Source organism: Podarcis vaucheri, assembly GCF_965113315.1.
Source record: "Podarcis vaucheri genome assembly, chromosome: 15".
Lineage (NCBI taxonomy): Eukaryota > Metazoa > Chordata > Lepidosauria > Squamata > Lacertidae > Podarcis > Podarcis vaucheri.
In genome coordinates this window covers 14,560,504-14,586,045 of record NC_138753.1, presented here as the reverse complement: position 1 = coordinate 14,586,045, position 25,542 = coordinate 14,560,504, and the positions used below count along the sequence as shown (strand labels likewise).

General features: G+C 45.0%; 1 protein-coding gene across 2 annotated transcripts; it reads left to right on the top strand.

Moving 5' to 3' along the window:
* Window positions 1-1,271: 1,271 nt before the first annotated feature.
* On the top strand, window positions 1,272-25,055 carry UNC45B (unc-45 myosin chaperone B). 2 transcript variants are annotated; one of them, XM_082201387.1, is made up of 20 exons: window positions 1,272-1,524; window positions 2,515-2,676; window positions 3,156-3,192; window positions 3,469-3,644; window positions 4,722-4,811; window positions 5,518-5,685; window positions 6,718-6,886; window positions 7,237-7,407; window positions 8,365-8,536; window positions 9,743-10,043; window positions 11,038-11,132; window positions 12,049-12,190; window positions 12,549-12,689; window positions 13,631-13,758; window positions 14,173-14,239; window positions 14,487-14,600; window positions 21,392-21,507; window positions 22,406-22,523; window positions 23,092-23,247; window positions 24,518-25,055. In XM_082201387.1, the coding sequence occupies exons 2-20, from the start codon at window positions 2,515-2,517 to the stop codon at window positions 24,782-24,784; spliced, it is 2,790 nt and encodes a 929-aa protein (XP_082057513.1). In that variant the 5' UTR covers window positions 1,272-1,524; the 3' UTR covers window positions 24,785-25,055. The 2 variants fall into 2 exon arrangements, with proteins under 2 accessions (XP_082057513.1, XP_082057514.1); XM_082201388.1 differs by having other exon boundaries at window positions 1,273-1,491.
* The last annotated feature ends 487 nt before the right edge of the window (window positions 25,056-25,542 follow it).

Here is a 25,542-nt window from a genome sequence, read left to right as displayed (position 1 = left end):
GTAAGGGGAAATGTCTGTGCGTGTTATTGAGCGAATGTGTGGTCCCTGGAGCAGACTGGTCCGAGTGCAGAGGCAAAAATCAGGCAAAAATCAGATCCCGCGTCACAGAGGAGGGAAAGCTGTAGAGGAGGCTGCTGCTTTCCTGCATTCTGCCTCAGGGTCACCCCAAATTCACCATCAGATCACATAGCATGTCTATGGCTACAGCCCGCACCAAAAAAATCACGTACCCACTGTTGCCTGGGGCCACAATGGCGCAAAAACGTGGTTACAAAGCACAGATCCACATGGATTCTCAGGATTTTTGCATTGGGCTACCCCAAACTCACCGTCAAATCACATGTCTGTGGCCACAGCATGAAGCACAAAAATGATACATCCACTGTTTCATTCAGAATTTTCCCCCTTGTTTTCCTCCTCTAAAAACTATGTGCGTGTTATGGTCAGGTGCGTGTTATCAAGCGAAAAATACGGTAATTGAGACATGACTTTAGAGTTGCCTCCAGCTGTTTTGAACTACTGTATACAACTCCCATTAGCCTCAGCCATGATGGGAGTGGTAGAACAAAACAGCTAGAGGGCACCTGCTTGGGGAAGACTGCTGCAGAGTTTCAGACATCCAACAGTTTCAGTTTTCAGCATTAACTCTGAAATCATTGTAGCTCATCCATCCTTTAGCCACCAATCAATTCTGTCATTCTGCAGGAATTTATTTGGTTCTCCCAATTTCATTTGTTGCTTTTCTACAAACAAAACACTAAACATATTAAACAATCAATATTTGATCATAATGTTTTAAAACACAATTATATGGCTGCATGTACAGAATCCACAAAGAATGTCCTGTTTACAATTAATCAGCCCAGTCAATTCTTTTGCTTTTTGGCCAGTGTATCTGGAGTTTTCACCAAGCTGTTTCCATTGTTTGGAATTTCTCCAAACCCTTGGAGAAGGAACGTAATTTCTGAATGTAATCTCCACCGGCGGTGGGGTGGGGGCAGTTCTCGAAGGTACTGGAGGCATCCCGCAAGTTGCAGCTGCTCCTGAAACTCTTCTAGGACTCTGGAGTAAAAGCCATTTGTCCCAGAGTTTCAAATGTCTGACACTTCCTTAAATAGAATGGGAAGGAGCAGAGTACATTTTAGGGGGTGGGGTGGGGGGAATCCAGGGGGGCTATTTGCATTTCTTTTTCACTATTTAAAAGGCCCTCCTTCAGTCTTGCCCAAGATCGGTGCACATTTTGGACACACATTTCAGCAAATTGTTCAGACCCGTCCATTGTGCTCAGTTTAAAGCCAATCATTGTTTCAGGAAGTTAGACCTTCACCCCTGAGGTCTTTCACACTGTGCTACAGTCCTGGATCTGTGACCATTTCATTGAGCTATATATATATACCTATCTATCCGACGCCCAGGCAGGCATATCAGTCTACTTACACAAAGAGAGAAGTGCTTGCAGTTCATTGATCGAAGGGAAAACAGCCAATATTGGTGAATAATCTCAGAGTTTGGAAACTGCAGAAGGTATGGAAATCTGGGTAGTAAGGGGGTAGGAACTGAAATCAAATAGCAGATTGATGCTGGTGGTTGTGTTGAAAATCAACCGTGGGTTTTGTTTTTGTTGGGGATGGAATGTGAGATTGTGTCAGGCGATAGTGACATATCCCAGAGGCATATTGTGGCTGGCCAAATATAGCTGCTTATGGGAGAGTCTGCTGTGGGAAAGGCAATGGAAGAATTTCGGAGCCACCTGAAAAAGGAGCAAGCAAATTTTCTTGGCAACAGCTTTCAGAGATTTAAAGCCTACACATAATACACACAAACACACAAACACACGTACACATATATATTGATTGATTGATTGGCTTTTGAGACTGTAGATGTAAAAAGTCAAGCAAAAGAAATATTAAAAATCAAGCAAAATAATGATCAAGCAAAATAATCAAGCAAAAGCAAATTTTAAAAACCATACCTGTAATCATCATAACTTTGACTGAGTGACGTACATCAGCCACATGCGATGCCTCAGCTTAGAGGGGAAAGGCAAGGAAGGAAGGGGCTCAACAGTAGTATATAAAATTATGCAGTGTGGGGAGAAAGTGGAGGATGACCCAAATGGTCAAGGGGATGGAATGACTCGCCTGTGAGGAAAGGCTGCAGCATTTGAGATGTTTTAGTTTAGAGAAAAGCTGAGAAAGAAGTGACATGATGGATTACAAAATTATGAAAGTGGATATAGAAATGTTTCTCTCCCTTTCTCACCTCTGCATAGATAGATGATCAGGAGCAGTGTGTGTGTGTGTGTGTGTGTGTGTGTGTGTGTGTGTTGGAATTAGCCTATTGCACAAAGGTTAAATTCCTACCTGTTGCTCCTCCCACTTTTGCCTCTGGCTCCGCCCACCCAGGAGTTTGCTCAGAAAGGAATGCACCCTCCTGTTGATGGAGAGGGCCAGGCAGAGAGGACTCGAGGGCCTATCCCTTTCCTAGACAGATGGTGTTGGTTTCTTTTCCTAGATGGATAACGCTTCGCAGCTGAAAGAGGAGGGAAATAAGTATTTCCAAGGCAATGATTATGAGAACGCTATCAAAAGCTACACCAAAGCCCTGAAGGTCGCAAAAGATAAATCGCTTCAGGCAGTGTTGTTCCGAAACCGGGCAGCTTGTTTCCTGAAAAAGGTAAAGCGTATGAGATTAAATGCCGGGTAGCTTAACAGTTAGAGCATGAGACTCTTAATCTCAAGGTTGTGGGTTCAAGCCCCACACTGGGCAAAAGATTCCTGCATTGCATGGGATTGGAGTTGATGACCGTGTGGTCCCATCCAACTCTACAGTTCTAGGATTATTGATGAGGAAATTCCCCATAAAATGGGACTCAGTTAGGATAGGCATTCAAATCTAATACAAGAAAATAGAGATATTGTTATGCATCAGTGCAGTAGTCCAACTATTGTTGAACTTCAGGTGTCAATGGGAAGTTGTTTTATGAAGTTGTGAGTGAGTTGTGTAGATACTGATTATTGAAGAAGTTGACTTGCTTTTGCAGTAGTCAACCTTGAAAAGGTGTTGCGGCAGGGGGTGGGGAAGAGAATTTGGCTGAGATCAAAGCCAGCCATCTCAGTAACTGATTCCAGCCATTTTTCTTCCCAAATTCTTAGGAGAACTATGCCCAGGCGGCGTCAGACGCATCTAGAGGTAAGTCAAACAATGGCTCTGTCATTTCAGATTAAGCTCCACAAACCCAAACCTTTTTTTAAAAGTACACAGACGGGACAGTCCCTGTTCGCTTACTTGCAATCTGAATGACATGGCATAATAGGAAAAAGGGATGAGAAAGAGAAAAAACAAGCAAACTTCAGCAGCCAAAAGGAGCTGGTCTTTCAGCAGAGCCACATAGAGTGGGCCAAATGCTTCAGCCAGATGGAATAGCTGCTGTAAGGTGACACCTGTCATTTGCTAATTCCCCACTAGCTATCGACATCAATGCTTCTGATATTAAGGCCTTATACCGACGTAGCCAAGCTCTGGAGAAGCTGGGCAAGCTGGATCAGGCCTTCAAAGATATCCAGAGGTGTGCCACTATTGAGCCCCGGAATAAAAACTTCCAAGAGACCCTCCGGCGTCTAGGAGCCTCTATCCAGGAGAAGGTAAGCACAGAGTAAGGTTGGCACACTGGTCAATTGACTGGTCAGAGACTGTCACCCAACTGCCTGTTTTTTGACCATGGTCAGCTAATGTTAAATGTTCCAAGAATGCCACTATATGGATGGCAGCTAACTTTTTTAAGAAGAAGAAAAGGTCACAATATAGCATTTATTATTTCCTGGGCCCCTGGCTCTAGAATGTGGAGTGTCATTTGCAATCTTGTGCAGATACAGGAAGAGAACAGCATCATTCTTTTTCCACCTTGAGTTTCTGATGCTGCTCTTCAGTGAAAACTGTGACCACATTCACACCATACATATAAAGCACCATAATAGCACTTTGCACAGTCACGGCTTCCCCCCAAAGAATTCTGGGAGCTGTAGTTTGTTAAGGGGTGCTAGAGAGTTGTTATTCCTCTCCCAGAGCTACAACTCCCAGAGTGCTTTAATAGTCAATCCCGCTTCATGGGTAACTCTGGGAACTGTAGCTCTGGGAGGGGAACAGGCAGTCTGTTAACAGCTCTCAGCACCCTTAATGAACTACATTTCCCAGGTTGCTTTGGGAGAAGCCATGTCTGTTTAAAGTAGAATGATGCCACATTAACTATATAGTTCAGATGAGGCTTCAGTTCAGTTCTGCCGAATCAAGTTGCTCACTTAGAGCTCTCCATGGTCCTGAATTCCTGATCTGCCATATTTTGTGGGTGCTGAAGTGTCCTCTTTCACAGCTACAATTTCCAGAGTTCCCTGTAAAGAGGGATAGATTGTTAACTTCCCTGGGAACTATAGGACTGGGAGGGGGACTAGGGAGGTTTCCTAGCAACTCACAGCACCCTTAACATACTACAGTTCCCAGGATACTTTGGGGGAGAAGCCATGACTCCCCCAAGTGGTATCATAGCGCTTTCACTGAATGGCGTGAATGTGGCTAGTGGGGGTGGGGATATGGCTAGTGAGGGTGGGGTCCCCCAAGGACCAGAGAAAGAAGGCCAGAGGGCCACATTTCACCCTTGGGCCTGAGGTTGCTCACTACTTGTTCTAGTCTAACTCATATCTTGTTTCCCAACTGACCTGGTCTAGCTGCGTGTCCAGTTCTCTACCGATGCCAGGGTCCAGCAAATGTTTGAGATCCTGCTAGATGAGAAGAGTGAGAAAGAGAAGCGAGAGAAGGTGAGGATTGATTGATTGATTGACAACCCAAAAGTGTGACAGCAGGGTATTGCACCGTACCATATAAAAAGCAAACGAACAGTAGACAACCAGAGAAAGAAATGGTGACACACCAATATAAAAAGCAAGACATCCGTATTTCCCGAGCGGGCATGAATGATGAATGTTGAGCATCTATGTCTAAAGCAAAGGAAATAAAAATCTCACCAGTGTTCCGGATCCTTCACCACCCTGGAAATATGCAGCTTATGTGTGACTTCCCCGCCCCCTTGCAATAGCCAAAGTCCATAATTTCCTTTATAATAAATAAGATTTCTGTCCTGGCTTCCAGTTATTGAAGAACAAGAACTCAGAAGAGGATTCTTCGCAAAGGCTTTCATGCTTAAATCAGTGTGATACATATGCAGAAACACTGGTCAAAGCTTTTATTTTTTTTCATAAAATTTATACACTGCTTCATTGCACACACAAAAAAGCCCTCAAAGCAGATTTTTTAAAAGATAAAAAATAAAATTATCAATAGGAAGAATTAGCAACAATAATTTAAGATCTTCAAAAGTTAAATTAACCATAAACTAAAAGCAGATTAAAACCCACATCAATTTTCTAAATATCTGGGTAGGCTTGCCTAAACAAATATATATATATATTGGAGTTTGTATACCCATTCAATTATGTCAATTGCCATTTCTTTTTAAAAAACCAGGCTGCAAACAATCTCATTGTCCTCGGCCGGGAAGAAGCGGGTGCAGAAAGGATATTCCAGAATAATGGCCTGAACCTGCTACTGAGGCTGATAGACACAAAAAATCCAGAGCTAGTCCTTGCAGCGATAAGGACCCTTTCAGGGATGTGCACAGACCATAAGGCAAGGGTAAGTGTTCTCTGAGGTTGCCTGGTTCACACATCACCCTCTGCTCTACACCCTCCCCCCTGGTCCCAGGCCCACTGTTGACCAAATCCTAACTTTACTTTATGTTCTTTGTATCATACCTTTCTCTCAGCACAGGCATAAATTAAGACAGATACAACTAAATACATATATGTGTATGTATAGTTTAAAGCAATTAAATAAGTAACCATATTAAAATGGCAGAGAGGACACTTAAAAACATTTAAAAGGACAAATACTGACAGCTGAAAGAAAAGTACAACACTCAGAAGACACTACCAGAACAGTCAGTGAGTGGCCAATGCGCTGTTGGAAAGGGGGGGGGGAGGGAATCATAGAGGGGTCCAGGCAAGCCTCCCATGGAAGAGAGCTCCACAATCTGGGAGCAGCCACAGGAAAGGCCTTCTTCTTCCCCACCCTCCCAAGGGACATGGGTGGCGCTGTGGTCTAAACCACTGAGCCTCTTGGGCTTGCAGATCAGAAGGTTGATGGTTCGAATTTCCACAATGGGGTGAGCTCCCGTTGTTCTGTCCTAGCTCCTGCCAACCCAGCAGTTTGAAAGCACGCCAGTGCAAGTAGATAAATAGGTACCACTGTGGCGGGAAGGTAAGCGGGGTTTCCCTGCACTCTGGTTTCCGTCATGGTGTTCCGTTGCACCAGAAGCAGTTTAGTCATGCTGGCCACATGATCTGGAAAGCTGTCTATGGACAAACACCGGCTCCCTCAGCCTGAAAGCGAGATGAGCGCCGCAACCCCATAGTCGCCTTTGACTGGACTTAACCATCCAGGAGTCCTTTACCTTTACCTTTCCCCACCTTCCCACAGGATGGACCAACGGTCTGTCTTGATGCAAAGCATCTTCCTGAGCCCCCGTGTTCCTGTGAATTTGTCCAGTCCTCTTTTTAAGCCACCCAAGTTAGTGGCTACCACTGCCTCCTATGGGAATGAGTTTCATAGTTTTAGCTCTGCATCAGCATGAGAAAACAGACAAAATCAATCTCGTTCTCTGGACAGGCAACGGCCATCCTTCACATGCTGGGAATTGACAATATCTGCCTGTGGATGTCCACCAACCATGAAGAGATCTCGCTGGCCGTCTCCAACCTCCTGCAGGCCATCATTGACTCGTTAACCGGGGAAGGCAAGAAGGAAGAGCATGGAAAAGAGGATGCCTTAGTGCTGGGTAATTATTGGCAACTTTGCTAAAAGGTGCATTGATAAGTGCTGATCTGAGCGTTAAAGATTTTGGCGGGAAGGGAAACCATGCTCTGAGTTCGAGTTCTTCATCCATCTGGAGGGCGTCAGGAAAGCTGATATGAATGAAAGTTAGTCCCTGTGCATATTATTTATTTACAAAAATATTTATGTCATTAAAATAATCAAAGAGGTTTACAGCCTTGAGGTTACCAACAAATGGACTACAGTGGCCAGGCTGTCCCTGTTCAGAAATGGATGGATATTAACAGCTACACCAATCATTTTCCAGTAATAACCGTGTTTTGCCCAACTTTCTTTTTTTTTTTTTTTGCGCAGACACAAAGAAGGACCTGAAGGCAGTCACAATGCGCCTCCTGGACATGCTCCCCAATAAAAAGGTGTCTGGACAAGGCCGAGACCGTGCTCTCAATTTGCTCAATAAGAACATACCGAGGAAGGACCTGAGAATCCATGACAATAGCAGGACCCTGTTTGTCATTGACAACGGTAAGCCCAGCGCCAATATCCTCTTTTCCTGCTGGTCCAGATCTGACAACAGGTAGAGAGAGGCAGTTTGGCACAATAGTTAGAGTGTTGGACTATGACCTGGGAGACCAGGGTTTTAATCCCCACTCAGCCAGGAAGCTCCCTGGGGAACCTAGGGCTGGTCACTCACTGTCTCTCACTCACTATCCCACAGAGTTGTTGTGGGAATTAAATAGGAAGAAGGAGAACCACAGACACCACCTTGAGCTCCTTGGAAGAAAGGAGGCTTCGGCCCAATATACCTGAAGGGGTGTCTTCACCCCCATCGTTCAGCCCAGACACTGAGGTCCAGCGCCAAGGGACTTCTGGCAGTTCCCTCACTGTGAGAAGTGAGGTTACAGGGAACCAGGCAGAGGGCCTTCTCGGTAGTGGCACCCACACTGTAGAATGCCCTCCAGCCAAATGTCAAGGAAATAAACAACCCTCTGACTTTTAGAAGACATCGGAAGGCAGCCCTGTTTAGGAAAGTTTTTAGTGTTTGATGTTTTATTGTGTTTTTAATATTCTGTTGGGAGCCGCCCAACAGGGGAAACCCAGCCAGATGGACAGGGTATAAATAATAAATTGTTGTTGTTGTTGTTGTTGTTTAGAACTATATATAGCCACAGAGCTATATCTGATTCCCATAAGGGGACTCTCTTAGATGCCAACTCCAGAGGAAGATACGAAGCTGCCTTATAGAAAGCCAGACCATTGCTCCCTCTAGCCCAGTGTTGTCTACACAGGCTGGCAGAAGCTCCTGAGGGGTTCAGGCAGGGGAATTCTCAGCTCTGCTTGGAGATGTTATTGGGGATTGAACCTAGGGCCTTCTGTACGCGGAGCACGTGCTCAATCACTGAGCCCTGTCCAAGGTTGCATCTCTGCATTTGAGTCTAAACTGGCCCTGTGTTCGCTCCCTCCCCCCTGCTCTGCTCCCAGGTCTCAAGAAGATCCTGAAGGTTGCTGGCCAGATCCCTGACATGCCAAACTGCCTCCCTTTGACTGAGAACACCCAGCTGACAGCTTCGGTGCTCCTGAACAAGCTGTATGACGATTTGCGGTGTGACCCAGAGAGGGATAACTTCAGGCTGCTCTGCGAAGAGTACATCCAGTGAGTAGGGGGGGGGGGGGTGTCCTGCTTTACAAAGGACAGGACTTCTCTACCTGAAGGCATTTGAAGAGCTGCCCAGTTCAAGCCTGGTTTAAAGATAACTCCAAGAAGGGAGGGCAGTTCAGCTGGGGAGGAGGGAGGCTTGAAGTTGACCAACCACAGTGAGCACCTACACAGGTCCACCTGGTCACAGGAAGAATATAAGAACATAAGAAGGGCCTGCTGGATCAGGCCAATGGCCCATCTAGTGCAGCATCTTGTTCTCAGAGTGGCCAACAAAAGGGAAACCCACAAGCAGGACGTGAGCACAAGAGCACTCTTCCCTCCTGTAGTCTCCAGCGACTGGTATTCAGAAACATTGCTGCCTTCAACTGTGGAGGCAGAGCATAGCCATTGATAGCTCTCTCCTCCACAAGTTTGCCCAATCCCCTTTTAAAGCCATCCAGGTTGGTGGCCATTCCTGTCTCCTGTGGCAGGGAGTTCCATAGTTTAACCATGCACTGTGTGGAGAAGTCATTCATTTTACCTGTCCCAAAAATCCCAACATTCAGCTTCATTGGATGACCGTGAGGTCTACCATTAAGAGAGGGAGAATAACTTCTCCATGCCATGTGTCATTTGATAGTCTCCCTCCACCAGGGTGAGATGCAGGGCTTTTTTCCAGCCAGAGCTCAATGGAGCTCAGCTCCAGCCCCTCTCAGGCAGGTGGGTGCCCTTGCCATTCTAAGAGAACAAGGAAGGTGTCCATGGTGAACTCTGGCACCTCTTTTTCTAGAAAAAATAGTACCGGTGGAATGGATTGTATTTCTAATTAAATCATGGGTGGATATCCTGAGTTTCCCCAAACCCCAATGGGCCATTTTGATGGGTAGGTAGGGACACCATTTTTTTATATATTTTTTTGCATTTGATATCCCGCTTTATCACTACCCGAAGGAGTCTCAAAGTGGCTAACATCCTCCTTTCCCTTCCTCCCCCACAACAAACACTCTGTGAGGTGAGTGAGGCTGAGAGACTTCAGAGAAGTGTGACTGGTCCAAGGTCACCCAGCAGCTGCATGTGGAGGAGCGGGGAATCAAACCTGGTTCCCCAGATTACGAGACTACCACTTTTAACCACTACACCACACTGGCTCTCAATGCCTTCCACAATGCCTCTCACCATGCCTTCCACTTCCTTCCTTCCTCTGCTTTTCCATGTTTCTAGGAGCAAAATTGACCCCCAGGACATGGACAAGACTCTGCACGCCATCCAGACAGTGTCTGGGGTCCTGCAGGGGCCTTTTGATTTGGGGAACAAACTGCTGGGCATGAAAGGGGTCATGGAGATGATGGTGGCTCTCTGCGGCTCTGAGCGAGAGATCGATCAGCTGGTGGCCGTGGAAGCCCTGATCCATGCTTCGACCAAGTTGAGCCGTGCTACCTTCATCATCACCAACGGGATCAGCTTGCTGAAGGAAATCTACAAGAAGACCCAGAATGAGAAGATCAAGATCAGAGCTCTGGTGGTCAGTTCTCCTGGCTCAGGTGTGGGTGGGGAACAGTGGGGAACCCTGTTCCCCTCAGTCACTGGGGCACCCTTGCCTCCCCTGCAAAGATGGAATGCCACCAGTGAGATGGTTGATTATCCTCAATGCAGGAAGGCTTTTCCTATGGCAAGGTTTAATGTTCTCCCTTCTAATGAATGAGATAGCAGATACAACAAAACCCCAATGAACGGCAGTTGCTGCCCTTGTAGCAATGCTGTGGTGAAGTCCATCATGCATGTCCTTCCCTGATGCAGTTTTAATCAAGGGACTAGGAAAGACTTAATACACCCCATTATGCAGCCCCTCCCTGGCCGCTGTTATGATCACTTTGCCATAGGTTCCCATAAACCAGTCACAGAGCAAATGGCAACATTTTTTAATATGGCCTTCTTAGAATCGTAGAATTGTAGAGCTGGAAGGGACCATGAGAGTCATCTGGTCCAACTTCCTGCAATGTAGAAATCCTTTTGCCCAACACAGGGCTCAAACCCACAATCCTAAGATTAAGATTCTCATGGTCTACCAACTGAACTATCCTAGTACCACGTGATTTAGACCACATGATTTCTGTCTGTTTATGTTGCAAACCACCCTGCGATCTTTGGATGAAGGGTGGTATAACAACAACAACAACAACATCCTATTTAGGATTATAATTCTGTGTTTTAGTTGTATTAAGGTGTGCTAATGTTGTTGTTGATTGTTATAAAATAGTTACAGAATGTTGACTAAAAATGAAGAGATAATGATGGGCGAGGTACCTTTTGTGGGGAAGGTGTGTAGGATCTGTACCAACCCTCCACCTTGCAGCCAGGATGCCTACAAAACCTAAAGCCGAACGATTTGAGCTGTAGGTGGAGGCCTACACTTTGAAGTACACACCACAGCAGAGTTTCATTTTTAGAAGGGGGGTGGGTGTGGCTATGCCAGTGCAATACTGAGCCCACCAATACCTCCTTGATTCTCTTCCCAGGGCCTTTGCAAGCTGGGCTCCGCCGGAGGCACAGACTACGGCCTGCGACAGTTTGCCGAAGGGTCAACAGAAAAGCTGGCCAGGCAGTGCCGGAAGTAAGTGGCAGAAGACCGACTTTGGGGACGAGGGATGGAGGAGTTGGGAGAACAGATTCCACAACAGATGCTGCCTCTCTCGGTCTCTCAAGTTTGCATGCCAGACTAATTGCTAGCACCTCCCAGTCACTTTCTGGAAGCATATTCTTCAAACATCCCAGCAAGACTCTTAGGTCCATGTGGTGTTTAATATCGTAGCATTTCTGCAACAAAATCACATCTTCCATTCTCTGGTAACTTCCAGATTGGATTGCTGCAGTGCGTTCCACATGGGGCTGCCCTTGAAGATTATTCGGAAACTTCAGTCGGTCCAAAATACAGCTGCCAGATTACTGGCTGGGGTTCCATTTAAATCTGATATAAACCCTGTTTTGAAACAGCTGCAATGGTATTGGTGTTTAAAGCCCTAAATGACTCAGGCCCCAAATATCTGAAAGACCACATTCTTTCCTACAGACCCTCTCAGGTGCTGAGATCAGCAAAGTAGGCCCTCTTGGTTGTTCCTCCACCCTCAGAGACCTGTGGGGACTGAGCCTTCTCTGTGGTGGCCCCTAAGATATGGAGCTCCCTCCTCACAGAGATGTGTCTGGCACCTTCATTGCACAGCTTCTGGAGTATGCTGAAGGTGCACCTCTTTACCCTGACCTTTGGCACTGAGGTGTATCGTTTTAGGACCCACCTTATTTTAATGATCGCAGGTTGTTTTAAATTGTTTTTAATATTGTATTTTAATGCTGTAACCCGCCCTAGGATGAGAGAGAGAGAGAGAGAGAGAATATGACAACAATAATACTGTTTTGCAAATAATCTGGATATTTAAAGAGTCCAAGGACATCAGCTTAAAATCTGTTCTCCTCCAATATCTTCTCCAACATTTGCCTTACTGAGCCTCACCTTCCTTGCCTCGTTCCTTCAGATGGCTATGCAACCCCGCCATTGACACCCGCACAAGGAAGTGGGCTATAGAAGGTCTTGCTTACTTGACCCTGGATGCCGACGTGAAGGATGACTTTGTGGAGGATGAGCCAGCCATGCAAGCCATGTTTGAATTAGCCAAGGTAGGCTGTATGCGCTTGCGTGAATGCCACATACATGCAGATTGTTGTGGCCCTAATTGCCCACTGCTGTAGTTTTTCACCATTATTTTCACAAAATAATGTCCCAGGTGGCTCAACTGAACAAATATAAATCATAAGCATAATGGAAATAGACATAATCACAATTCTTTGATATGCAGAACTGGCACTGTTAATAGGTGCCACATAAACCCTTTCCACATTTGTAAAAACTCAATCTTTTAGATATGCAACCCTTGAACTGGACAAAGGTCTCCCTTGCTTTCAAAGTCTCTCTCACTTTAAATACCTGATTTTATCTTCTTTTTTTAAAAAAAAACTTTGATTTTGCGTTTTACAGACAAGCGACAAAACCATTTTGTACTCAGTGGCCACCGTCTTGGTGAACTGCACCAACAGCTACGATGTCAAGGAAATTATCCCGGAACTCGTGCAACTGGCCAAGTTTTCCAAGCAGCATGTTCCTGAGGAACACCCAAAGGTAGCCGGCCGGTCATCCTTGGCAACACCAAATGCTGTTAATAACTAGCAGGAAAGAACTCTGCCCTAGGAATGGGAGAGAATTTTTATTCAGTTTGCGCTGGAAAAGCAAACCTACCTATTTCGCACTTTACAAAACAGTACCAGAACTGAAGCAAAGCTGTGCTCCAAAATTCTCACCACCTTTTTCCATTGCTGTTCTCCAATAAAGTATTATGTACAAAAAGGCAGTTAACATATAATTTAAAACAGTTGGAAGCACAAAAACAAATATATTAAAAACCTATTAGTGAAAATAACATACAAAATGAATGTATGTAATTTCATTCTTTTTTACCCCATTATAAACATCTGGCTAATGTGTTCTCTGTGCTTCTTACCTGGGTTCTTTAATGCTGTTCATTGCCCATAATAATAAATATTGAACCTGGTTTAGAAAAGTGTTATATCAGGGGGAAAGCTTTGCAAAAATGTGTGCATTATGGATATGTATATTAGGCAAAAGTGCAGACAAATGTGTATATCCAGGAGAAACTCACATTAAAATCCTGATTAATTTTCATGAGGGCTTGTTAAAAAAATAATAATATTCCAACCTGATGTAGAAATATAAGGAACTGAAGAGTGGGAAAATGGGAAACTGAAATATATTTATTTATTACATTTATATACCACTCAGGGAAGTGTACGTGGTTTTCCTCCTCACTATTTTATCCCCACAACAACCCTGTGAGGTAAGTTGGGCTGAGAGACGACTCGCCTTTAAGGTCATACCCAGTGTGAGTGAGGATTTGAACCCTGGTTCTCCCAAGGCCCTAGTCCAACACACTAACCACTATACCCCACCAGAAATTGACAGATCCACCCATCCCTACTCCTCCACAGAGTGGCAGGGACCAATATTAAAGTTGGGCTTCACCACAACTCCTTACTCTCCCACAGGACAAGAAGGATTTTGTCTCAAAGCGGGTCAAACGGTTGGTCGCTGCCGGAGTCACCTCCTCCCTGGTCTGCATGGTGAAAGCGGACAGCGCTATTTTGACCGATCAGACCAAGGAGCTCTTAGCCAGGTAAGCTGTCTCGCTTCTACCTTTTCAGAATTCTCAGGCGATAGCAGGATACAACAGGAAAGTCAGTTTAGGAAACCTGAAATATCAGTGCAGGATACAAGGGTGAACAGTGTACCCTCACAGACTCTAGATTCCAGAGAAGCGTCCAACAAAGTCTTGTGTCTGTTTCTGCCCTGAATGATGTTCACACGCTGAATCGGTACTTCAGGATGAAAGCGGAAGATGTTCCTGTTAATAGCGAGGGTTGGAGGGGGGTGCCATTCATTATATGGCCAAAATGGCACCACCCAGGAATCCCCAGGAATGTTTCAGACAAACAATCAGCCCCTGCCAGCACAGAGACAGACCATTGCTTTTGGGACGTAATCAACAACAGGGGACACTTATCCCAAACGTATGTTTCTCTTCCAACAGAGTTTTTCTTGCTTTGTGTGAAGATGCCAAGGACCGTGGTACCATCGTTGCTCAAGGGGGTGGAAAGGTAATTCTTTCAGCTTCCTATTTCAGATGCTCCTATTTAGGAATACTTTGTGCAATTTATCCGGGGACACGTGTGTGAGTGTGTGTGTGTGTGTGTGTGTGTGTTGTTGTGGTGGTGGTGGTGGTGGTTTTTTTTGTTTTTTGTTTTGGCATAATGTGCAAATAAGAATTTAGGGTAGAACGCTCAGCCAACAGGGACATTCAACTGTGAGCCTACCTGGCGTCATCACCTAATTTGTTGTTCTTAGGCCCTGATCCCATTGGCTTTGGAAGGCACAGAAGTTGGCAAAATCAAAGCGTCACACGCCCTGGCCAAGATCGCAGCCATCTCCAATCCAGACATTGCGTTCCCTGGGGAGAGGGTGAGTCAATCCATGGCAGATTTGGAACATGGTTATGTTTGTGTGAACAGAGCAGAGTCCAGCAACTGGAGAGCACCAGGAGCACATTTATTACTTTAAAATAAGGAGAGGGCAACTTTTATCAGCCCAAAAGCAACATTCCCTTTCTGGACAACCTTCTAGGGGCCAAATGCCAGTGGTGGTTGTGTAGCACCCTGCTTGTGGTTAACGCTTAGCTGGAATGAAATATTCAACGCAGCAACAGAGAAATAATAATTTATTTGTCAGACAAATAAATGAGAGGCACAGTGGTATATAGTTACCAAGCTCTGGCCTGGCCTCCTGCCATTATGGCCAGCACTTATATTCCCTTAATCCAGCCCCCCTTTGCTTCTCCTGTGGCTGCCTCTGTTCAATCAGCCTGGTTGGATTTCCTATTGGCTGATTGCTATAATTAATTCTAAGAGATACACCCATATCCTTCTGTCCTTATATGGAACACAAAGAGCTATATATTGTTACATCTATAAATGACAAATAAGTAGTAATATATCTTACATGTGTCTCAACAAGGCATCTTAATTACCAGCTCACCTCTTGCCTTCCTTGCCCTCCAAAACAGATGGTTAATAATTTAAAATTTTATCTTGAACAGATGTCAGAGACCTTGGGTTCATATTCTCATGCATCATCAATGAAATATCTCCTTTTGGAGGTCTTTAAACAAAGGTCTGACAACCATTTGTCATGCGGGCTCGTTTTGGCGTCTCTTGTCTGACAAGGGGGGCTAAATACAACTATATGAAATCTAGCATTTCTTAAATCCTTTGCATAATTACATTTAAGACAATATATTTAATACATAACATAGGTAGCCTTTTAAAAGGAATAAGGCCTTTGTAAAGTAAAAAGGAACTCAGTAAAAAAACAGCTTCAAAAGAAGCCTCTCCAGTTTACAACCCCTCCTTCAGCCAGCTGCTTTTCCCATTAGAAAAAAAGACTTGCCAGCTAGATGCTTCCCCATTTGGTCTTGGCCTTTTAACCTTAGAAAGAAGATCTGGGTCATTTACTGGGAGGCACATTGATATTATTTTACTATTTACCAACTATTAATTATGTTTATCTCTGCCTTTTTTTATCTTCTGTAACATGTAGGGTCAGTGTCCTGTAATTTCAGCTTTTACGACTTTGAGAATTGTTTTCTGCTATCAATCAAAAGGGGCCCTTGTCTAGGAGAATAAACATTACCAAGGTTGTAAACTGCTGGTCTTCTGCCTGGCTTGAATACTTTTGAAAATCTAAGCCCATTTAATTTAGGAACCTGATCAAGATATAAGCCAATATATGCCTTGATTAAAAATGCAGTCTATATTCAGATGCCACATTCCCCCCTTTCAAGCTCAAGGACCTTGCCACCAAGAGTCCTTGATAGCTTGAACTTCATCATATTCCTGAGTTAAAGCTCTGTATAGGGCCATGATATGAGGTAGAGTTTCATTCGAAATCATCTTGCTAATTGTACTTCTAAAACATGAAATGATACTTGGCATCATACATAAAACCATCACTACTACTGTCAAGAAAAACAAGCAAGACAATAGTATCCCTTTTAGGTAACCAATTGGTGAGCCATCCCATATCCCATCCTTCCCATGTTTGTACTGGGACATGTGCTATACTTTCCATCTTTGTGGCCAACACACGGATTGCCTCACCATTATCTGAAATGTTAAAGCAACAGGCATTCCCTGTCAAGTTCAAGACTCCACATAGGGCTCCCTGCTTGGCAAGTACATAATCCATTCCCATTTACAGCTGCAAAATGACGGCTCTACTTTCATCCAGCTGTTATGCAATAAGTTCCACTACTGCTTGCAATCGAATTATTCTGTTTAGATTATAAATAGGATCCCGTGCCCCTTGTATGGGCTCACCAGGATTCCAGGAGGCAGGATCATAATAGGCTATCATGCGCTCTAGTGGCCAATCATCAGTACCGCTCCAACTTTGGGTACTTCCTCCTGCTATATGAGAAATATCAGCGTTTCTTCGTGTTCGCTTTGCTGAACTAGTGGACATAATCCACACTGGTGGTAAAACCCCCATCCCAGGAAACAAGTCCCACTCCATTTGGAAGGGAGTTTCTTGTATGCCCATTCTCCACATATCCACCACAACCATCGGGTCTGAGGGTTTTGGTATGTGGAGTGCATAAGGCAAAGTATCACAAGGGGTATAGAGTTCACAGTGCAGTATGTTAGATTGCCTTTTTCTGTCACAGTTATGTTTCATACCACTTTCCATGCATGAATAAAAGAAGGTGCACAGGGCAAGGCATTCCGAGTTCGATAGGTAGTACCGTTTGCCCAGGTATTCTTAATATTATCCCAGGTATAGTGACAATGAGAAGAGCCTATCATAGTAGAATCAGCTGCATCTGATGATTTATGTACACAGAATTCCCCTTATACAGGTATAACTCGTAATGGTTTAGTTGAGTTCCATCCGGGGAAATTCTGTACTTCTGTTTGGTGTGGCATTTCGCTTACCATACCAATGGCATCTAATGGTATCGGTAATAAGGGCATACCTCCCTCTGAATCATCTGGCCCAAGAGAGCAAACAAGGCAATTGGTCCTATTTGCAACGTTGGCTACCATTTCAGCTAAACCTACCCACATATTGTGGTCATAGCGGAATCCATATTTAGCAAATTTGGTCAGATTCAAGGACCCTTCCCCTTCCCAAGGGATCAGGATTAATAATAAAATCATGTTGATGTCTAGCATATGCATTCCTTTCACAAAAGATTACCTTATTGTGATAGCAAATAAATATCAGTCCCAATATAATTCCCCCAGTGACAGAAATGGGGAACCACCAAGACCAAAACATATATCCCAAGGATCCCCAATGTGTAATATCTCTGATAATTGTTCCACAAGGGGGCAGTCAATCAATTGTATAAGAGAATCTTTCCGCTCACAGTCGCTGGTTCAGGCGCTCCTCAAGCTTCAGGCGTGCGCAGGTCAGCCAGCTTCCAGTGTTGTGGCTGCAGCAGGCCGGTCGTCTAATGTCGCCCGTGACCCAGCCCGTTCCCCGTAGGGCTAGATACAGGGGTTTTTGGAGAGAGTCAGTTTTAAAGGATTAGAGGGGTCACCTTTGCACGTCCAACTGCCTTCGGACTTCTTCAAACGGGAGTGATGAATCCAGGGGGGTCACCTCAGCTACCTTCACCGCTGTTGGAGTAGAGAGCAAGACGGTGTAAGGTCCACGCCACTTAGGTGCAAGTGGATCACGTTTCCACTCTTTCACCCATATGCTATGCCAGCCTGGAGCTGATGAATCGGCACGACAATGCTGCACGGCGTGCGCTCGAGGGCCCACCTGTTAAGATAAAAACAAACAAACCAACACGGGAGAGAGACAAAAACACGGGAGAGAGATTGCACTTGTCCCTGTGTTGCATGGTCTCCTATTTGTTTGAGGTCAGTTGGAATATCCTGAATAAAGGAGGGCGGCCTCCCATACAGGAGCTCAAAAGGTGACAACTTAAGTCTTTTTGTGGGTGTGCACCAAACACGAAACAGTGTTATGGGTAACACGTCTACCCTCCTGAGACTTTAGACATATTAGTGGGCTTCTGGCATGCCCTGCAGATACCTTGCACAAGCATCTGGCAGTAGGTGTTAAGCCTGGCCAGGTGAATTGCATTGTTTGGATCCCAATTAGGATCTTCCAAGGGAAAGTTGTCCTGGAGATGACGGTCAATATTATAAATATTTCCCACTCTGGCCTGCTCACGCAAATATATCTGTGCCTTTTCAATTATGTCTCTCCTTTCCTCAGTGGTGAACAGAGTATTCAGGAGCTGGCGGCAATCTGTCCAAGTAGGACTATGAGTATTTACTATTGAAGTCACCAAGTCCATCATAGCCCGAGGTTTTTCTGCGAAAGATAGGGTGTTTTCCAATTCATCAGAACCGTAGTTGTGAATGGAATGTACTGGAGGATCGAAGTTCAAGGTGGCCGTCGTCCGGGTTGCCCATTAACCAGCACAGGCTCCTCAAGTGCATCAAATACTCTTCTAAGAGGGGCTACGACGTGACCTTTCTCTTCGCTTTGCTCTAGGGGCCTCAAATCATAGGGGATGGTATTTGTCCCAAGGCGTTCTTTTAGCAGCTTTATACGCCTGGCTGTATTGCTTGCTGACCGATTAAGGTCTCCCTGTAACTTCTGTAATAATTCTCTAGGACTTGGATGTACAGGGGTTTGGGGTAGGCAATCAGTTATTCCACTAAAAGAGACTGTAGATGGAGTTCTACTGGGACTCACAGGTGGAATAACCACTTCAGCTTGGGCTTCATTATAGGACTCCAATGCCTCCTGAAGATATTTATCATAATCTATCAAGGAATCAAGTTCTGTGACTCCACCCCCATTATTCATTCCACTTTCTTGCCTTGGGGTTACAACTGGTGGAGGGTTTGAATTAGGCTCCCTTCGATGTGGGATAGCATAGGGTGGAGATGGAAGCAGCTCTTCCTCTGGTCCCTCAAAAATGGGTTTGAGTTTATTTGGCAAGATTCCTTTCCTAGCTTCGGCTTTTACAGCCAATAATTTGCATCGTTGGACTTTGCATTCCCTTATCCATGGAGGATTTTTATTTAATGTGCTCAGCCAGGAATCTATATATGAAAATTGTTCTGGGCACCCTCCAGTTTCTTTGGCGATGTTAGGCCAAAGTTTGCTTACTAAATTTATATCAAAGGTTCCTTGAGATGGCCATCCAGTATTTTGTTTCGGCCACTCTAGTTCACATAACGTTCTCAGGCGCTCTGGCGTCATTTTGACTCCATATGCCCCTGAGAAGGCTTTCTTAAAATTATTTAACATACATTTAAAAGGTGTATTTCCCCCCTTTGAACCCCCAACTCCCATTGTATGGCCCTGTGAAGTATCCACTCAGTCACTCACACACACACCTTACTGGGAAACGAAGTAGTACTCACTCCACACTTAGGTCAGCTACACATTGCTCTGTACTTTCTCACACATACAATGCGCCAGATACTTCACCACACACTCTACCTCCCATTCTTCCCTTTTCCCCCACCAGACCACCATCTGATGTACCCAGCCACCTAGCGTACTCAGTTCCCCTTTACTGAGACGCAGAAGTTTGATCAGGACTTCTCTTCCTCCCAATTAATTGGAGGGCCAAAACCCCTTAGTGCACTTACCCTTAGCTGGTTCCCTGTTTATTTCTCTGGTTCCCCCCGGTCCGTCGCCGTCAGTGGGCAGGGTATCAGACAGACGAGACTGCTGCGTTCCCCTGGAAAAAATTTTTCCAGTGCGCGCTGGGTAGGCAATCAGTTGTCCTCTCTCTTGTACCCCGTCCAGTAAGGCGAAGGGGCTGCGTTCCAGCAGACCACTTATCCGAGTCGCAGGCACCATAAAATGTAGCACCCTGCTTGTGGTTAACGCTTAGCTGGAATGAAATATTCAACGCAGCAACAGAGAAATAATAATTTATTTGTCAGACAAATAAATGAGAGGCACAGTGGTATATAGTTACCAAGCTCTGGCCTGGCCTCCTGCCATTATGGCCAGCACTTATATTCCCTTAATCCAGCCCCCCTTTGCTTCTCCTGTGGCTGCCTCTGTTCAATCAGCCTGGTTGGATTTCCTATTGGCTGATTGCTATAATTAATTCTAAGAGATACACCCATATCCTTCTGTCCTTATATGGAACACAAAGAGCTATATATTGTTACATCTATAAATGACAAATAAGTAGTAATATATCTTACATGTGTCTCAACAAGGCATCTTAATTACCAGCTCACCTCTTGCCTTCCTTGCCCTCCAAAACAGATGGTTAATAATTTAAAATTTTATCTTGAACAGATGTCAGAGACCTTGGGTTCATATTCTCATGCATCATCAATGAAATATCTCCTTTTGGAGGTCTTTAAACAAAGGTCTGACAACCATTTGTCATGCGGGCTCGTTTTGGCGTCTCTTGTCTGACAAGGGGGGCTAAATACAACTATATGAAATCTAGCATTTCTTAAATCCTTTGCATAATTACATTTAAGACAATATATTTAATACATAACATAGGTAGCCTTTTAAAAGGAATAAGGCCTTTGTAAAGTAAAAAGGAACTCAGTAAAAAAACAGCTTCAAAAGAAGCCTCTCCAGTTTACAACCCCTCCTTCAGCCAGCTGCTTTTCCCATTAGAAAAAAAGACTTGCCAGCTAGATGCTTCCCCATTTGGTCTTGGCCTTTTAACCTTAGAAAGAAGATCTGGGTCATTTACTGGGAGGCACATTGATATTATTTTACTATTTACCAACTATTAATTATGTTTATCTCTGCCTTTTTTTATCTTCTGTAACATGTAGGGTCAGTGTCCTGTAATTTCAGCTTTTACGACTTTGAGAATTGTTTTCTGCTATCAATCAAAAGGGGCCCTTGTCTAGGAGAATAAACATTACCAAGGTTGTAAACTGCTGGTCTTCTGCCTGGCTTGAATACTTTTGAAAATCTAAGCCCATTTAATTTAGGAACCTGATCAAGATATAAGCCAATATATGCCTTGATTAAAAATGCAGTCTATATTCAGATGCCACAGTTGGGGGCTGGAGGCAAAAGTGAGCAGAGCAAGGACTGCACATTTTCCCTTTGTACAGAAGGCCTTTTGTTCAGAAAGGCGTCTGCTCTGTTGTTGGGTGTGGCAGGGTCTGAATGGCCACAGGGCTCCAGGGTACCCCAGGGTGACATCCATTTGCCTACCTCTCCCACAGGTGTATGAAGTCGTGCGTCCTCTGGTCAGTTTGCTGAACACCGAGCGGGATGGGCTACAGAACTACGAGGCTCTTCTGGGTCTCACCAACTTTTCAGGGAGGAGCGACAAGCTCAGGTGATTTACAGCAGCCATTTTGTTCCCCTGGGGGATTCATGGCCTCCTGCTCTTGGTAGACAGCCTGATGTGGCCAAGATAGGGATCTATGTTTCTCATGTAAGAAAGGACTTATTCACACTGTGCATTGTTAAACTATGAAACTCACTCCCACGGGAGGCATGCCCATCAAATGCCCCAGAAAAACCAGGACATCCCATTTTTTCTCATGAGACAGCAGCCAAAATGCTCGTCACAATCTCACACTGCACTTTTGGGGGGCATGGTGCCCCAAACACGCTTTTTTAGCACTGTGCTCCCCCCCCCGCATGCTTTTTAGGGGGCTGTAATCTCGCACAGCTCACATGACTCATGTGGGAGTGTGGCTCCTCAAGATGGTGCCCTGGTTTGGGGCCTCTTCATATTGGAAGGTATGAGGAGTCATGTGAGCAGAAGTGATGATGCAGGTCAGCTGGAATCAAATGTCACAAAGAAGCCAATGGGATACTACCTGGTGCTTCACAAGCTGCAGACCGCAACCAGGCCTGAGAGTTAGGTGTTAGGTGCTTGTTAGGTGGAGACCAGGGATGCTAACTTGAATAAGATATTGTGGGGGCCCAGGTAAGTCCTGCCCCGCATAACTGATCACATGATGCTTTTCACACACACCACTTGAACGGGAATGCCCATCAACTTTGTGGGGGCCCAGCCCCCTCAAATAGTTTATTGTGGGGGCTGAAGCCCCCATGCCCCCTCAGAGTTGGCTCCTAAAGTGGAGACCAAATTTCACCCAGACTCACTGCCCCAAGGTTTCCTGCAGGATTCCCCCCTGAGAGGTGCAGAATTTTACTACATCTTGCAATTCACATGCTAGTGTGTGCTCTGCAATTTCACACGCACACGTTGCTTCTTCTTTCAGACAAAAGATCATCAAAGAGAAAGCCCTGCCTGACATTGAGAACTACATGTTTGAAAACCACGATCAACTTCGGCAGGCGGCCACAGAATGCATGTGCAACCTCGTGGTGAATAAAGAGGTAAAATAGCCCTTGTTACTCAATGGAGGGCAACCTGTAGCCCGAATTGGCCTGCCATGGGTTCCAATTTGGCCCACAAAGCTATAGGTCCCCCAACACTGTCCCTTTTTGTTGTGGTTAAAAAAGGTAAAGGGTCAAGGGACCCCTGACCATTAGGATCAGTCGTGACCGACTCTGGGGTTGCGCGCTCATCTCGCTCTATAGGCCAAGGGAGCCGGCGTTTGTCCGCAGACAGCTTCTGGGTCATGTGGTCAGCATGACTAAGCTGCTTCTGGTGAACCAGAGCAGCACACGGAAACACCGTTTACCTTTCCGTCGAAGCGGTACCTATTTATCTCTTTGCACTTTGACATGCTTTCAAACTGCTAAGTTGGCAGGAGCAGGGACCGAGTAACAGGAGCTCACCCCGTCACAGGGATTTGAACCGCCGACCTTCTGATCAGCAAGTCCTAGCCTCTGTGGTTTAACCCACAGTGCCACCCGCATCCCTTTTTTGTTGTGGTGGTGGTTAAGGGATAAATTAATCCAGATCTCTCTCACTTTCCCCCACCTCTGCCCCCTGCACCAGGTTCAAGAGAGATTCATAGCAGATGGGAATGACCGACTCAAACTGCTCGTGTTGCTGTGTGGCGAGGACGACGACAAAGTCCAGAACGCCGCAGCAGGAGCCCTAGCGATGCTCACGGCTGCCCACAAGAGACTCTGCCATAAGCTGACCGAAGTGGTAAGGGTCTCATTGCCCTGGAGCATTAAGCGTGTGTTGAAAGTTGCATTTGTATGAGGAAAGTTTGCAGTGCTGGGTACCTTGTAATATAGAGAAGAGGCGAGTAAGAGGTAACATGATATACGTTTATAAAACAATTCATGGCATGGAGAAATTGGATAGAGATTTTTTTCTCTCTCCCTCTCTTATAACACTAGAACTCATGTGCAACCAATGAAGCTGATTGTGGGAAGATTCAGGACCGAGAAAAGAAAGTAGTTTGTCATGCATTGGAGAAACTATGGAACTCCCTCCTGCAGGAGGCAGTGATGGCCACCAACTTGGATGGCTTTAAAAGAGGACTGGACAAATTCATGGAGGAGAGGGCTATCGATGGCTCGGCTCTGTCACAACAGTCAGAGGCACCAATGCTTCAGAATGCCAGTTGCTGGTACCTGCAAGAGAACAAGATGCTCGACTAAATGGGCCACTGGCCTGATCCAGCGAGCTCTTGGTTTTATGATGGCTAAAATAGAACCTTGAGGTTTTTTGGAGCTCCTGTGCCTTTAATTTGAAGCTTCCTCTTGGTAGCTTCTACAGTGGTACCTCGGGTTAAGTACTTAATTCGTTCCGGAGGTCCGGTCTTAACCTGAAACTGTTCTTAACCTGAAGACCACTTTAGCTAATGGGGCCCCTTGCTGCCGCTGGAGCCCAATTTCTGTTCTTAACCTGAAGCAAAGTTCTTAACCTGAAGCACTATTTCTGGGTTAGCAGAGTGTGTAACCTGAAGCTTATGTAACCTGAAGCATATGTAACCTGAGGTACCACTGTATCTCTAATTCTGTCCCCTTTAGTGTCTATAAATTGTCACTTCATTAATAGTTGATGTTCACCACTGCTGGGGTTCTGAGGAGCTTTCCTCAGCAGTTTTCTCATTTTCTTTTCTTCCTTTTCTATTCTGTGATTTTTTAAAAATAACAATAATATGAAGAAATTAGTAACGAAAGCCCTCTTGTCATGCAGGAAATGCCTGAGTTAATTCAGAAATAATTCACCACTAATTTAGCCCTGAAAAGGAAGCGATTAGAGAAAAAAGCTTGGTGAGGGGCCTCATAACAACTCTCAGCAGCCTTAACAAACTGCAATACCCAAGATACTTGGGAGGAGTCATGCTTGTTAAAGTGGTATAAGGGTGTTTTACTTGTATGGTGTGGACTAGCACCTTGAATAGTTCTGTGTAGTTACACATTTCAAAGATGTGCAAGTAACCTAGCAAATCTTATTCCTGCAGACAACCCAGTGGCTGGAGATTCTTCAGAGGCTCTGCCTCCACGACAAGCTCAATGTACAGCACCGTGGGCTCGTGATTGTTTACAACTTAATCCATGCAGACCAAGAGCTGGCTAAGAAACTAGTGGAAAGTGAGATGCTGGAAATCCTGACCATTGTTGGGAAGCAGGCTGATGACCCCCAGAAGCAGCATGTCCTAAAGGTGGCTCGGGAATGCCTTGTGAAGTTCATGGACTATGGAATGATCAAACCTTTGTCTCCGTCATAAGGGCAGAGGAAATCTAAGATCTAAAAAGAATGAGGACTAGAGGAGTGGCAAGGAAGTGATCCGACATGTAAAGAACTTATATTGGAAAACTGAAGCATTATTTCCAAAGCTTTGACACAATGCAAATATTTTTGCCCACAGAAATAGCCCTCAGACTTGTTTCTTCAGGGGGAATCACAATTTGTTTCTGGCTAGCAAACCTCCTTTCCAAAGCAACTTCCTGCTAAAGTTTTGGAGTGTCAGAAAACAACCTGCAGTGTTTGAAATAACACACACACCCCTTTTCTTTTAGAGGTTCCTGATGTAGTTTTTATAATTATATTATGCTCACTGTCTTTTAAATGATTTGACTTGTTGGAAACTCTAACAACTTTTAACATAGACTCCTCGCTAGAGAAATTCATGTGATGGTTCTTGTTATAATGTGGTGATTCAATAATAAAATAGTTGGTACAGAAAAATTGCACATTGTGCAGCTTCCTTAAAATGACAAATAGCATAATAGTGAATGGTTTGGGTAATATTGTGACATGCCATCCCAGTCTCCAAATTGTTAAGCGGTTCCAGGCCCTTACTCATGGTTTTGTGTCCTTGGAATACCGTATTGGCCCAAATAAAATTAAAGGCTTATTTGCGGGTGTGGCCCACCTCCTGGAACTACCACTCTGAACAGGGAACAGGAGCGGCTGGTGCCAGCTTGGGGAGGTAGTGCCAGGAGTGCCAGGAAGCGGTAGTACCGGGAGGCGAGCGCACAGTGT

Bases quoted from the DNA above. Each gene is read 5' to 3' on its own strand.
- UNC45B (XM_082201387.1), top strand. From the start codon at position 2,515: ATGGATAACGCTTCGCAGCTGAAAGAGGAGGGAAATAAGTATTTCCAA. The intron at 12,191-12,548 runs GTAGGCTGTATG...TGCGTTTTACAG, and splicing joins CCATGTTTGAATTAGCCAAG to ACAAGCGACAAAACCATTTT. The intron at 14,240-14,486 runs GTAATTCTTTCA...TGTTGTTCTTAG, and splicing joins TTGCTCAAGGGGGTGGAAAG to GCCCTGATCCCATTGGCTTT.